We start from the raw sequence: 14,714 nt of genomic DNA, 5'->3' as shown, positions 1-14,714 counted from the left end.
GTGTGCCTCATTCCTCCCCTTCCCGCCCTATGGTAGTGTCGGCCCTGTACTTGTTACATGTTCTCAGCACATGCTAAGAATAACTGTATATAGTAATTCTCCACATAAATAACATGTATATGTGTATACATGTGTACATTCTGTGAATATGGGAGAAGAAGAAATACTGGGTCCATGTGACGTCTAATTAAATATATCAGTCCAGTGCTATTTAAGTTTTTTTTATTTGTTATGTTTATTTACAGGTCACAAGTATTACTCATAGTGCATCCGAACTATAGGGTAATTGTACAAATCTATTTTTATAAAACACAGTTTCATGCAAAGTGTAGATAATGCAAATATAATTTGCAAACTGAATAAATTATGAGTGCAAACAAAAAACAAATGGCTTTATAGGGGTGACATTAGATATCACGTTCATTCAATTATAGTGAAACCTCATGGATAAATGAACATGTTAAGATATGTAATGATTATCAGATACATTTATATGACCAGTGTCCATGCTTGGTAATAGAAGATCTTATAATGAACAGGTATTCTGGGGTGTATAATGTCCAGTACCCATTCTTAGCATTGGAAGACCAGACTAATAGGTATGTATTCCAGAGTCCATGCTTCGTATTGAAAGATAAACCGGTATTTAGGGTATATATTGTTCAATACCCATGCTTAGTATTGTAAGATCATATGGTAAACATGTATTTGGGGTGTATAGTGCCCGGTGTCCATGCTTAGTATTGGGAGATCTTATGATAAACACGTATTTAGGGTGTATATTGTCCAATGTCCATGCTTAGTATTGGAAGATCTTATGATAAACAGATATTTGGGGTGTATATTGTCCAATGTCCATGCTTAGTAGTGGAAGATCTTATGGTAAACTGTTATTTAGGGTGTATATTGTCCGGAGTCCAGGAAGATTGTATGATAAACAAGTATCTAGGGTGTATATTGTCCAATGTCCATGCTTGGTATTGGAAGATCGTATAATAAACCGGTATTTAGGGTGTATAGTGCCCGGAGTCCATGCTTAGTATTGAAAGATCTTATGATAAATAGATATTTAGGGTGTATATTGTCCAATGTCCATGCTTGGTATTGGAAGATCTTATGATAAACAGGTATTTGGGGTGTATATTGTCCAATGTCCATGCTTAGTTTTGAAGATCCTATGGTGTTGTGGTAACTGTAATTGTAACATTGACTGGATCATCTTCAGGCTGTTCAGACACTGGCATTTGGGTCAGGATTATATCTGCATCACTGACAGGGGTGGGTTCACTGACAGCTAAAATACAGATAGTGATAATAAAGGAAACATCATTTACACACTAAACAAAATACAGAAACACATAATTATACACATGTACTTATATTAATACATCATTATGTAACGTACTAAACAATGCATGGCGTTAATTGTCTCAGTTCTTTGTGCGATGGCATAAGGTTTTATTTTTTAATTCAATGTCAGTTATGTGTGCAAGGGGATGGCTGTAACATATGCCTCAAATATTCTGTTTAATCATCTACATGGCAATGATTTGGTAGAGGAAAGACACAGGTGGAGTAAAAAAAGTTATAGCATAGAAGATACAAGATGGTATGAGTGGAATAAGAACAGTTATTACATGAAGGATACACCATGATACGGATGGAATGAGAACAGTTATAGCATTAAGGTTACAGGATGGCTCACGGGGAAAAAGAATAGTTATAACATTGAGGATACAGAACAGCACGGGGGAGTAAGAATAGTTATAGCATGAAGGATACAGGATAGCACGGGTGGAATAAAAACAGTTATAACATTGAGGATACAGAACAGCACGGGGGAGTAAGAATAGTTATAGCATGAAGGATACAGGATGGCACGGGTGAAATAATAACAGTTATAGCATGAAGGATACAGGATGGCACAGGTGAAGTAAGAACAGTTATAGCATGAAGGATACAGGATAGCACGGGTGGAATAAAAACAGTTATAACATTGAGGATACAGGATAGCACGGGTGGAATAAAAACAGTTATAACATTGAGGATACAGGATAGCACGGGTGGAATAAAAACAGTTATAACATGAAGGATACAGAATGGCACAGGTGGAATAAGAATAGTTATAACATTGAGGATACAGGATGGGATGGTGCAATAAGAACAGTTATAGCATGAAGGATACAGGATAGCATGGGTGAAATAGGAACAGTTATAGCATGAAGAATACAGGATTGCATGGGTGGAATAAGAACAGTTATAGCATGAAGCATACAGAATGTCATGGGTGGAATAAGAACAGTTATAGCATGAAGGATACAGGATGGCACGGGTGAAATAGGAACAGTTATAGCATGCAGGATACAGGATGGCACCGGTGGAATAACAACAGTTATAGCATGCAGGATACCGGATTGCACGGGTGGAATAAGAACAGTTATAGCATGAAGCATACAGAATGTCATGGGTGGAGTAAGAACAGTTATAGCCTGCAGGATACAGGATGGCACCGGTGGAATAAGAATAATTATAACATTGAGGATAAAGGGATGACATGTGGAATAAGAACAGTTATAACTGTAAGGATACAGGATGACATGGGTTGAATAAGAATTGTTTTAGCATGGAGGTTACCGGATGGTACGGGTGGAATAAGAATAGTTATAGTATGGAGGATATTGGTTGACACCGGTGGAATAAGAATAGTTAAAACATTGAGGATTCAGGATGGTACGGGTGGAATAAGAACAGTTACAGCATGAAGGATACAGGATGGCACGGGTGGAATAAGAACAGTTATAGCATGAAGGTTACAGGATAGCACGGGTGAAATAAGAACAGTTATAACATTGAGGATACAGGATGGTACAGGTGGAATAAGAACAGTTATAGCATGAAGGATACAGGATAGCATGGGTGAAATAAGAACAGTTATAACATTGAGGATACAGGATAGCACGGGTGAAGTAAGAACAGTTATAGCATGAAGGTTACAGGATAGCACGGGTGAAGTAAGAACAGTTATAGCATGAAGGATACAGGATGGCACGGGTGAAGTAAGAACAGTTATAACATGAAGAATACAGGATAGCACGGGTGAAATAAGAATAGTTATAGCATGAAGGATACAGGATAGCATGGGTGAAATAATAACAGTTATAGCATGAAGGATACAGGATGGTACGGGTGGAATAAGAACAGTTATAGCATGAAGGATAAAGGATAGCACGGGTGAAGTAAGAACAGTTATAGCATGAAGGATACAGGATGGCACGGGTGAAATAATAACAGTTATAGCATGAAGGTTACAGGATAGCACGGGTGAAATAATAACAGTTATAGCATGAAGGAAAAAGGATAGCACGGGTGAAGTAAGAACAGTTATAGCATGAAGGATACAGAATGGCACGGGTGAAGTAAGAACAGTTATAGCATGAAGGATACAGAATGGCACGGGTGAAGTAAGAACAGTTATAGCATGAAAGATACAGGATGGCACGGGTGGAATAATAACAGTTATAGCATGAAGGATACAGGATGGCACGGGTGGAATTAATAACAGTTATAGCATGAAGGATACAGGATGGCACGGGTGAAATAATAACAGTTATAACATGAAGGATACAGAATGGCACGGGTGAAGTAAGAACAGTTATAGCATGAAGGATACAGGATAGCACGGGTGAAATAATAACAGTTATAGCATGAAGGATACAGAATTGCACGGGTGAAGTAAGAACAGTTATAGCATGAAGCATACAGAATGGCACGGGTGAAATAATAACAGTTATAGCATGAAGGATACAGAATTGCACGGGTGAAGTAAGAACAGTTATAGCATGAAGCATACAGAATGGCACGGGTGAAATAATAACAGTTATAGCATGAAGGATACAGAATTGCACGGGTGAAGTAAGAACAGTTATAGCATGAAGCATACAGAATGGCACGGGTGAAATAATAACAGTTATAGCATGAAGGATACAGGATGGCACGGGTGAAGTAAGAACAGATATAGCATGAAGAATACAGGATAGCACGGGTGGAATAATAACAGTTATAACATTGAGGTTGCTGGATGGAACAGGTTGAACAAGAAAAATCTGAATAATCTGAACACATATGGTATGAGCCATACGGAATGGCCTGTTTAGAATAAGAAAAATGTTGTCATCATTGATAGTTTATGATCTGGGTGGAACTTCAGTTGTGGAAGCATTTTGAATCTGGGAATATACTTGTGGAATGTCAATGGCATGACTATTACCGGATTGCTTTACTGGAATACACTTAATAATGACATATAGAAAAAAGATTGATATGGATATTATATGACTCACAACAGCATGAGGATAAAGAGTGTTTTCCATACACCTCGCTTTACAGCTTGAGAATACTAACTGATAAGTTTACCATTTGAAGAATCTCCAGGCACTTCTTCTGCAGCAGGGTTAGTAATGCCCTCCTCTGCATCGGCTCCGGTCTCCGCATCTTCGGGATTTCTAATGTTTTCTCGAGCATCAGCAGGGGCCCTGTATGTTTTATTAAGGCGTAGTTTCAGGAAGGAGTAAAGATTTGTATAAAATATTGATGGTAGTAGAACAACCTGCTGCTATAGCCCTCATAATGGATAGAGGTAGTAATATTGTGTATGCTCAGTTGACACACAGTTTCGAGTGTTAATACAATTAGCGTCCTAGGGTGTGGAAATAATGTCTTGCTGCCTAAATACAACTCTTACATAGAACATATGATGTGTGATAAGAGAACACAATGCTAACATACTTGTGTATGCTATTTATATATAGTATCAGTTATTGAACCCTCCAATCCACTTCCAGGGACAAACTTATAGCATCTTCTGGTTTCTGCTACAACCTTTAGGTAGATGATACCCAGATTTACCTTTCAGTCTTACCTACATCTGTCACTAACTGCTCGCTGTCTTTTCTAAAAGAACTAATCGTCATACCACCTGCCATATTCTCCCCATTTACTAACCTTTCCCCAATGCTTGATTACATTGCTACATCTCCAACTAACAAATCATGTGTGCTATGCACCTCTTTCATTGCTTTACCCTGTTCTCAATTAAGATATAACAATAAATAGTCTTTTATTATGACTTTCATAAGTCTTCTCCAGCCTACGTCTCTGACAAGTACTAAGTACTCCCCTACATTACATTCCTTGCATTACCTTATCCTCGGCACATCTCCTCTAAAATTTAGAAAATTGGGCAGACTAGATGGGCCGAATGTTTCTTATCTGCCGTCACATTCTATGTTTCTATGTTTCTATAAAATATCATAAAATGTAACTGGAAGAGTTTTCCAGAGTTGCCCCACATGCTGCTATTATGAATGGAGTTGATCTATTGCCCAGCCACCAATCAGGGGCAGGGCATGACATCTATTATGATAATACAGGGAAGACCTAGTGTCCCCTCTCATCCCTGCCCATGAGTTGCAGGTTTAGGCACTAATATTGATGGGGGGGGGGGGGGTTGATAATATTGATGATTCAACCTATAGGCAGCTAGTGGGGCTCTAAAATTAATATTGAAACAATAGGGTGAATATGCCAATATCTACCTCCAAAAAATATTTGTATAAGTTCACCCACTCCCCTCCCAGTTAGCTCGGGGGCTGCAAGACTCTAACCACTCACTACTCCAATTAAAGACAGTACACACCCCCTCACCCTAATAATAGTGAGGTGGGGCCAATAAAACCAATACCTGTAGAAGAAAAGAATCATACTTAGCATCAGATGTCTTCTTTCTTCTTAGCCCCCACAATAACACAACACAACTATTAAAATAAAAAGGTATGTACCGGATGAAAGCTCAGTCTGTTCTGAACCCTTTTCAAGGTGAAAATTGATTATTTTTATTCTGCCATGATTTTGTTTCTATTTTTTTTCTTTTCTGATCCAGTACTTTTTTTAAATTTTAATAGTTGCTTGGCGTTATTGTACATTTTATTTAAACCTTTTGGGGGCAGAAGAAAGGAAGACTTAGAAGAAAGAAGATATCTGATGGTAACCATTATGTTTCTTTCTTTAGAGGAAGGAATTGAGGTGGGAGTTAGCTAGGGGACTGGGGCCACATTGTCCAATATTTATTAGGGGTTGGACAATGGCATGTCCATCCCCCTTTCAGGGGGTTACCATTGGCACTATATTCTCTTTCTCTTTATTTTTTTAATGTATCTAATATATATCCTCGTAATAATCAAGACTGTTAAGGGTCAGGAACTCTAATATCTTATCCAACGCTCCGCTAAGGCTTATTACTTATACCACTGAATACATTAAATTTAATTTTTGTACTGCTTTACATTTACATCTTAACATCTTTACATGGAAATGTGAAACACTCAAAGCATCTAAAAGATAATTTCAAGGAAACAAGGTATAATATATATGAAAATATAATAACTTCACTTACGGTCTGAAGAACAGATCATGAAGCCCTGTGTAATAAAACAAATTAATATGAATATATACATAGGTATATCAATATTTATATATGAGTTAATTCTTTGTAAGTTTTGGTTGCACACAAATTATTGCAGTTAGCACCTTACCTTATAACACAATGTTGGAGTACAGATTTAATTTATTACAAATATAAAGTCTTTAAATGTGATCCTGCACACAGTGTGATGAATCTCCCAGCTTCATATTAAGCAGCAGAGCTATTCATTTACAGGTTTTTTCCCTGTGATGATACGGCCCTTGTGTCTCTGTTACAAATGGCGCAACAGTTCAGGCTTAGTGTCGTCCGTGGTTACTTGTGTTAACTTGCACAGCTGATCGCTATACTAAGTGCTATTGCTATGACTTGGGCTTTGAGTCGCTTTATCCACTGGCAATGCAAGATATATTGCCCTGATATTTCAATTTACTAAAGGATATTCTAGCTATCTAGTCCTCTGGCAATAATCTACGAGTAATTGATCTATAGAAGACAATAAATATCTATATCCTATGAGACCTCAAGGAAGAGACAACCAGATTCTTCTTGGTGCAAACAACAGCAACTGACTTTATTTTACAGTAACCAGACATTTTGAAACACTCAACACACAATTTACATCTATATTTTATGTTACAATTCCCTTCCCCCTTTCGCATTCACCCTGACAACAATGGGTTATCTAGATCATCCGAGCAGATATCTCAGCAGGACAGTCTGTATCAAAATCTCTTTTGGTCCCAGCTGGTCCCAGTGCGAATGGAACAAAACCACCCGGCTGGATTCAAGGCAAATCAAACTGCAAAATTCAGATATTGTTAACCCTATTTACCAATGTCCAGATTTTGCCACTAAATGGACCTCAATTTTGTCCAGATGTCAGCAAGACTGAAGCCGCCAGATGGCTGGAATCTGAACCTGGACACTTCAAATATGGGCACGGATTTAAGAAAATGTCAAACTATTTTCCATCTGGCAGAGGGCAAATGGTCAAAGGGATCCTATAGTAAACCAAAACAACTTTAACGTAATGAAGCAGTTTTGGTGTATGGATCATGCCCCTGTCGTCTCACTGCTCAATCATTTGCCAATTATGAGTGAAATCACTTTGTTTATACAACCCTAATCACACCTCCCTGCATGTGACTTGCACAGCCTTCCTAAACACTTCCTGTAAAGAGTTATTTAATGTTTACATTTCCTTTATAGCAAAGTCTGTTTAATTTAGATTTTTTTTTATCTTCTGCTCTGTTAATAGCCTACTAGACTCGATTAAAGAATTTTTAGATTTGAAAATAGTTTTGAGTTCACAGTTGTTCTTTAACATAATATTTTGACTTTCTAGGTTTTGTGACCCCTTTTATTTTGTTCCTGCAATGTTTAAAATGTGCTGTTTTTGACATACAGCAATGTTTTCATTTCATGGCTATTAAAATTCTGGTGGCTGTCTAAAAACACCACTAGATGGCATTTCCCCTGTAAGAAATTAATCAGACTCTGTTCTTTCAAAATATCTCATCTGATGCTTCTCATAGAGAGTTCGATTGAAGCAGTGTGATGCTTGCTGCACATGCACCACTTGTCCACAATGCTCCTATATGAGAAGCATTGTATTGGGTGAAAAGTTAGAATACATCAGCATGCTTGCTGACGAAAAAAGAGTTAGAGCGAGTGGCTGCAATGATGGGGTTGAAATATAGGAGTGGTCCCAATACTGTGAAATATACACTGCTGAATGCAAAGAGTGGTCCCAATACTGCAAAATATGCACTGCCAAGCGCAGAGAGTGATCACAATAGTGTGAAATATACACTGCCATGCGCAGAGAGTGATCACAATACTGTGAAATATACACTGACGAGCGCAGAGAGCGGTCACAATACTGAAAAATATGCACTGCCAAGCGCAGAGAGTGATCACAATACTGTGAAATATACACAGCCGAGCGCAGAGAGTGATCACAATACTGTGAAATATACACTGCTGAGCGCAGAGAGTGATCACAATACTGTGAAATATACACTGCCGAGGACAGAGACTGGTCACAATACTGTGAAATATACACTGCCGAGCGCAGAGAGCAGTCACAATACTGCAAAATATACACTACCGAGTGCAGAGAGCAGTCACAATACTGTGAAATATACACTGCCGAGTGCAGAGAGCAGTCACAATACTGTGAAATATACACTACCGAGTGCAGAGAGTGATCCCAATACTGTGAAATATACACTGCCGAACACAGAGACCGGTCACAATACTGCGAAATATACACTGCCGAGTGCAGAGAGTGATCACAATACTGTGAAATATACACTGCCGAGTGCAGAGACCGGTAACAATACTGCGAAATATACACTGCCGAGCGCAGAGACTGGTCACAATACTGTGAAATATACACTGACGAGTGCAGAGAGAGGTCACAATACTGTGAAATATACACTGCCGAGTGCAGAGAAGGCTCACAATACTGCAAAATATACACTGTCGAGTGCAGAGACCGGTCACAATACTGCAAAATATACACTGTCGAGTGCAGAGACCGGTCACAATACTGTGAAATATACACTGCCGAGTGCAGAGAGAGGTCACAATACTGTGAAATATACACTACCGAGCGCAGAGACCGGCCACAATACTGTGAAATATACACTGCCGAGTGCAGAGAAGGCTCACAATACTGCAAAATATACACTGTCGAGTGCAGAGACCGGTCACAATACTGCAAAATATACACTGTCGAGTGCAGAGACCGGTCACAATACTGTGAAATATACACTACCGAGCGCAGAGAGAGGTCACAATACTGTGAAATATACACTGCCGAGCGCAGAGAGAGGTCCCAATACTGTGAAATATACACTGCCGAGTGCAGAGAGAGTTCACAATACTGTGAAATATACACAGCTATATCTGTACCTCCTGTAATGTGGTAAAGACTTCCTGTGCACCCTAACCCCACGTTATTAGCATTGATATGATTACACAGAAGCAGAAACGGCATCTAGCCATGTGAGGTCTAACGTTGCGCAGGAAGTAGAAGTGCTGGCCACTTGGCCACACTAAAGAACTAAGCCATGGTCAACCAGAAGGGGTGGTTGGGTTGCTCCCTTACTGGTCAGTTGTGAAGTTCTTTAAAAAGTCCAGCCAGCCACCTTGGCTTTATTTAAGCTATGGACATTTTCACAGTGTCTATGAGCCATGTGTGTTTGAAAGCCTTGTTTTTTTGCCACTGCTGCTGCGGTTTTGCTCTAAATAAAGCTGTTATTTTGGCTTTTATTCTTGAGTGTCCTGAGCGCTCTGGAAACCCGGAGAGTGCGGTATCCATTATCTTTTCTACATAAAATTATATATGCAGACCTCATATGTGATAGTAGGCAATCCAAAAGTTTCAAGCACATGCCAATTAATGCAGTCTCTTTCTCCCTCAGGGAAGTCCAATGTTAAAAAAACACAAAAAAATGCAATAATACAAAAATACAAAAAAGGATAAAGCATCAGGGCAGGCACAAACGCGTCCAGAGTTACTGTAAGTTTTTTTTTTCATATTTTTGTTTCCCCCCTCCCTTCTGGCAGGGACAGGTTTTTACATATTTGTATTTATGTAATATTGCATGTTTTTGTAATTTTTAACCTTCTAAGTCTGTATTAATTGACATATGCTTAAATATTTTGGATTGCCTGTCACTTATGAGGTCTACACATATTTTTATGACATGTTGTTAACCATTTTTCTATAATAAAGTATGCACTTTCCATGATCTTCCTGGTGGATTATTCTATGATCCCGATGAGTGCGAACTATTTGGCTGGTTTTGGTGATTTCTACAAATGGGATTAATCCAACGCCAATGGACCTGGGATACATGTAACCATGTAAGTGCATATAGAGTCTTACATATTAAATTCCCAAGTAACTGAAGAAAGGTTTACCTGTAATTAAGCTGGTTTTATTACCCCGTACAGGTAAACTGCTCTTTTTGCCCTGTATTAAAACAAGCCTGCATCTAGACTCCAGCAGGCTCCTAAAAACCTGTCAAAGCTAAATGTGGATTTGCCGGTAAAATACTTTGATATTCCTGTTACTGTGTACTCCTGTTAAGTTGTTGATTAAACCAAAATGTTAATATGAGAATAGCATTGTTTGAGTGGTTTGTTGGGCAGGTGTTCTTTTCCACCTGTGGCATTTTATTGACAAAGGGTAGGATGCAGATTCAAATACAGATGGGGAAAGTGGTAGGATTCTGTTCTCAAGTTGGGTGATAAGTTGGGTGCATGCTATCATTGTGGTGGGATATAAAGAGTTTCATACACAATATAAGACATTTCTCCATGGATTTTCAGAAATTTAGGATTCATTTCCACCACATGGCTTCCACAGTGAGACAGCCACTAGAGGCTGGATTAACCCTAATGTAAACATATAAGTTTCTCTGAAACTGCTATGTTTACAGCAGGCAGGGTTAACACTAGATGGACCTGGCACCCAGACCACTTCATTGAGCTGAAGTGGTCTGGGTGCCTATAGTGGTCCTCTAAGTCAGTCCCTTTTCCCAGGCTGAAGCCAACTCCTTCGCATCAGCTTGGGCTTGTAAGTTATATGTCGAGTTAATTTCTGCATTGTACCGTTTCTACAATTCACTATTACCTGCTATCATTTGATATCTGATTTATAGAAGCAAATCGACATATAATGTAGGTTAGTGTATTACATACGTTCGGTGTATTTTCTTTCCACATTTTGACCATAATACAAGAAATACTAAATAAAGAGTCACTGAATAGAAACCCCTCCTTCTTGGAAAGGTATAGAATAAAAATCCCTCTTCCTAGAAAATATACTAAATGTAAATCTCTCCTCCTGGGAAAGGTACTAAATAGAAACCCCTCCTCATAGGAAAGGTCCTTAATGGAAACCCCTCCTCATAGGAAAGGTCCTTAATGGAAACCCCTCCTCATAGGAAAGGCCCTTAATGGAAACCCCTCCTCATAGGAAAGGTCCTTAATGGAAACCCCTCCTCATAGGAAAGGTGCTTAATGGAAACCCCTCCTCATAGGAAAGGTGCTTAATGGAAACCCCTCCTCCTGCGAAAGATAATGAATAGAACATCCTCCTCATAGGAAAGGTACTAATCGGAAACCTCTTCTTCTGGGAAAGATACTTAATGGAAACACATTCTCCTAGGAAAGTTACTAAATGGAAACATCTCCTCCTCATAGGAAAGTTACTAAATGGAAACATCTCCTCCTCATCGTAAATGTACTAAATGGAAACATCTCCTCCTCATCGTAAATGTACTAAATGGAAACATCTCCTCCTCATAGGAAATGTACTAAATGGAAACATCTCCTCCAGGGTAAGTTGCAGAAAAGAAACATTTCCTCTTGAGAAAAATACTAAATAAATCCCCCTCCTCCGAGGTAAGGTACTGAATAGAAACCCCTCCTCCAAGGTAAGGTACTGAATAGAGACCCCTCCTCTGAGGTAAGGTACTGAATAGAAACCCCTCCTCCAAGGTAAGCTACTGAATAGAGACCCCTCCTTCGAGGTAAGGTACTGAATAGAACCCCCTCCTCCGAGGTAAGCTACTGAATAGAGACCCCTCCTCTGGGGTAAGGTACTGAATAGAAACCCCTCCTCCAAGGTAAGGTACTGAATAGAGACCCCTCCTCTGAGGTAAGGTACTGAATAGAAACTCCTCCTCCAAGGTAAGGTACTGAATAGAGGCCCCTCCTCTGAGGTGAGGTACTGAATAGAAACCCCTCCTCTGAGGTAAGGTACTGAATAGAAACCCCCCTTCGGGGTAAGGTACTGAATAGAGACACCTCCTCTGAGGTAAGGTACTGAATAGAGACCCCTCCTCTGAGGTAAGGTACTGAATAGAAACCCCTCCTCCAAGGTAAGGTACTGAATAGAGACCCCTCCTCTGGGGTAAGGTACTGAATAGAAACCCCACCTCCGAGGTAAGGTACTGAATAGAAACATAGAAACATAGAATGTGACGGCAGATAAGAACCATTCGGCCCATCTAGTCTGCCCAGTTTTCTAAATACTTTCATTAGTCCCTGGCATTATTTTATAGTTAGGATAGCCTTATGCCTATCCCACGCATGCTTAAACTCCTTTACTGTGTTAACCTCTACCACTTCAGCTGGAAGGCTATTCCATGCATCCACTACTCTCTCAGTAAAGTAATACTTCCTGATATTATTTTTAAACCTTTGTCCCTCTAATTTTAGACTATGTCCTCTGGTTGTGGTAGTTTTTCTTCTTTTAAATATAGTCTCCTCCTTTACTGTGTTGATTCCCTTTATGTATTTAAAAGTTTCTATCATATCCCCCCTGTCTCGTCTTTCCACTAAGCTATACATGTTAAGATCCTTTAACCTTTCCTGGTAAGTTTTATCCTGCAATCCATGAACCAGTTTAGTAGCCCTTCTTTGAACTCTCTCTAAGGTATCAATATCCTTCTGAAGATATGGTCTCCAGTACTGTGTACAGTACTCCAAGTGAGGTCTCACCAGTGTTCTGTACAATGGCATGAGCACTTCCCTCTTTCTATTGCTAATACCTCTCCCAATACAACCAAGCATTCTGCTAGCATTTCCTGCTGCTCTATTACATTGTCTGCCTACCTTTAAGTCCTCAGAAATAATCACCCCTAAATCCCTTTCCTCAGATGTTGAGGTTAGGACTCTATCAAATATTCTGTACTCTGCCCTTGGGTTTTTACGTCCAAGATGCATTACCTTGCACTTATCCACATTAAATGTCAGTTGCCACAACTCTGACCATTTTTCTAGTTTACCTAAATCATTTGCCATTTGGCTTATCCCTCCTGGAACATCAACCCTGTTACATATCTTAGTATCATCCGCAAAAAGACACACCTTACCATCAAGACCTTCTGCAATATCACTAATAAAAATATTAAAGAGAATGGGTCCAAGTACAGATCCCTGAGGTACCCCACTGGTGACAAGCCCAAGCTTCGAATATACTCCATTGACTACAACCCTCTGTTGCCTGTCACTCAGCCACTGCCTTACCCATTCAACAATATTGGAATCCAAACTCAAAGATTGCAGTTTATTGATAAGCCTTCTATGTGCAACAGTGTCAAAAGCCTTAATGAAATCTAGGTAAGCAATGTCTACTGCACCACCCTGATCTATAATTTTAGTTATAATAGAGACCCCTCCTCTGAGGTAAGGTACTGAATAGAAACCCCTCCTCCTAGGTAAGGTACTGAATAGAGGCCCCTCCTCTGAGGTGAGGTACTGAATAGAAACCCCTCCTCTGAGGTAAGGTACTGAATAGAAACCCCTCCTCCGAGGTAAGGTACTGAATAGAGACCCCTCCTCTGAGGTAAGGTACTGAATAGAAACCCCTCCTCCGAGGTAAGGTACTGAATAGAAACCCCTCCTCTGAGGTAAGGTACTGAATAGAAACCCCTCCTCCGAGGTAAGGTACTGAATAGAGGCCCCTCCTCTGAGGTGAGGTACTGAATAGAAACCCCTCCTCTGAGGTGAGGTACTGAATAGAGGCCCCTCCTCCGAGGTAAGGTACTAAATAGAAACTCATGAATCAAATTAAACTTATCACCACACAGCAATTGAGACAAGTTGTAGAGATCAATACAACAAAATATGTGCACAATATGGAGGTGCATAGAAGATAATGTGCAAACACCTAGAAAGTGGTATCCCCTACACCACTTAAAAACATGTATGTATGTATACAAGTTGTAGAGATCAGCTTAGGAAGCAGAGACACTGAACAATAGCAGAACACGTTATAAATCTGGCCAGCTGTGTATATACAGGTAGGACATATTGTAAGCAAGGGTGGCTATTCACATTCAAATAAAGCCTGGTCAGATATATGTTATTTAATATATAGGAAAGTGTTAATAGCAATGGTACTCACATATACATGTACTTCACTATAACAATGTATCTGTATGCGAGGCTGTGTGATTTACAATACTACTTACTTGGATTATTCTCTCGATTCCGAACAATGTATTGAAATATCAGGAGACTGGCAACAGTTGCTACAATCATGCCAGTTACACCAGCTCCTATAACAGCTGGGTAGGCATTAAATGGAGGGTCCGCTAGAGGAAGGAAGAATTTCTGGTATAAAAAAAAGCATGTACAATTGAAATACCTAAGTACTAAAACACACAAAAAATGTATATTAGAGAATGATTTTTCTGTCTTCAGATAG

The 14,714-nt window shown here is 39.5% G+C and overlaps 1 protein-coding gene across 1 annotated transcript in view; it reads right to left on the bottom strand.

The window, feature by feature from the left end:
* Positions 1–1,175: 1,175 nt before the first annotated feature.
* Positions 1,176–14,714, bottom strand: part of VSIG10L2 (V-set and immunoglobulin domain containing 10 like 2) — a 52,114-nt gene continuing 38,575 nt past the window's right edge. Inside the window, exons 9-12 of the mRNA XM_063435673.1 lie at positions 14,479–14,601; positions 6,452–6,476; positions 4,414–4,532; positions 1,176–1,294 (exon numbers count right to left, since the gene is read on the bottom strand). Of these exons, the coding sequence (XP_063291743.1) occupies positions 1,176–1,294; positions 4,414–4,532; positions 6,452–6,476; positions 14,479–14,601 (386 nt within the window). The remainder of the gene's footprint in view (positions 1,295–4,413; positions 4,533–6,451; positions 6,477–14,478; positions 14,602–14,714) is intronic.

Source organism: Pelobates fuscus, chromosome 11 (assembly GCF_036172605.1).
Source record: "Pelobates fuscus isolate aPelFus1 chromosome 11, aPelFus1.pri, whole genome shotgun sequence".
Lineage (NCBI taxonomy): Eukaryota > Metazoa > Chordata > Amphibia > Anura > Pelobatidae > Pelobates > Pelobates fuscus.
Note: the sequence above shows the minus strand (reverse complement) of the source record. Positions and strands in the feature narration are given on the sequence as shown.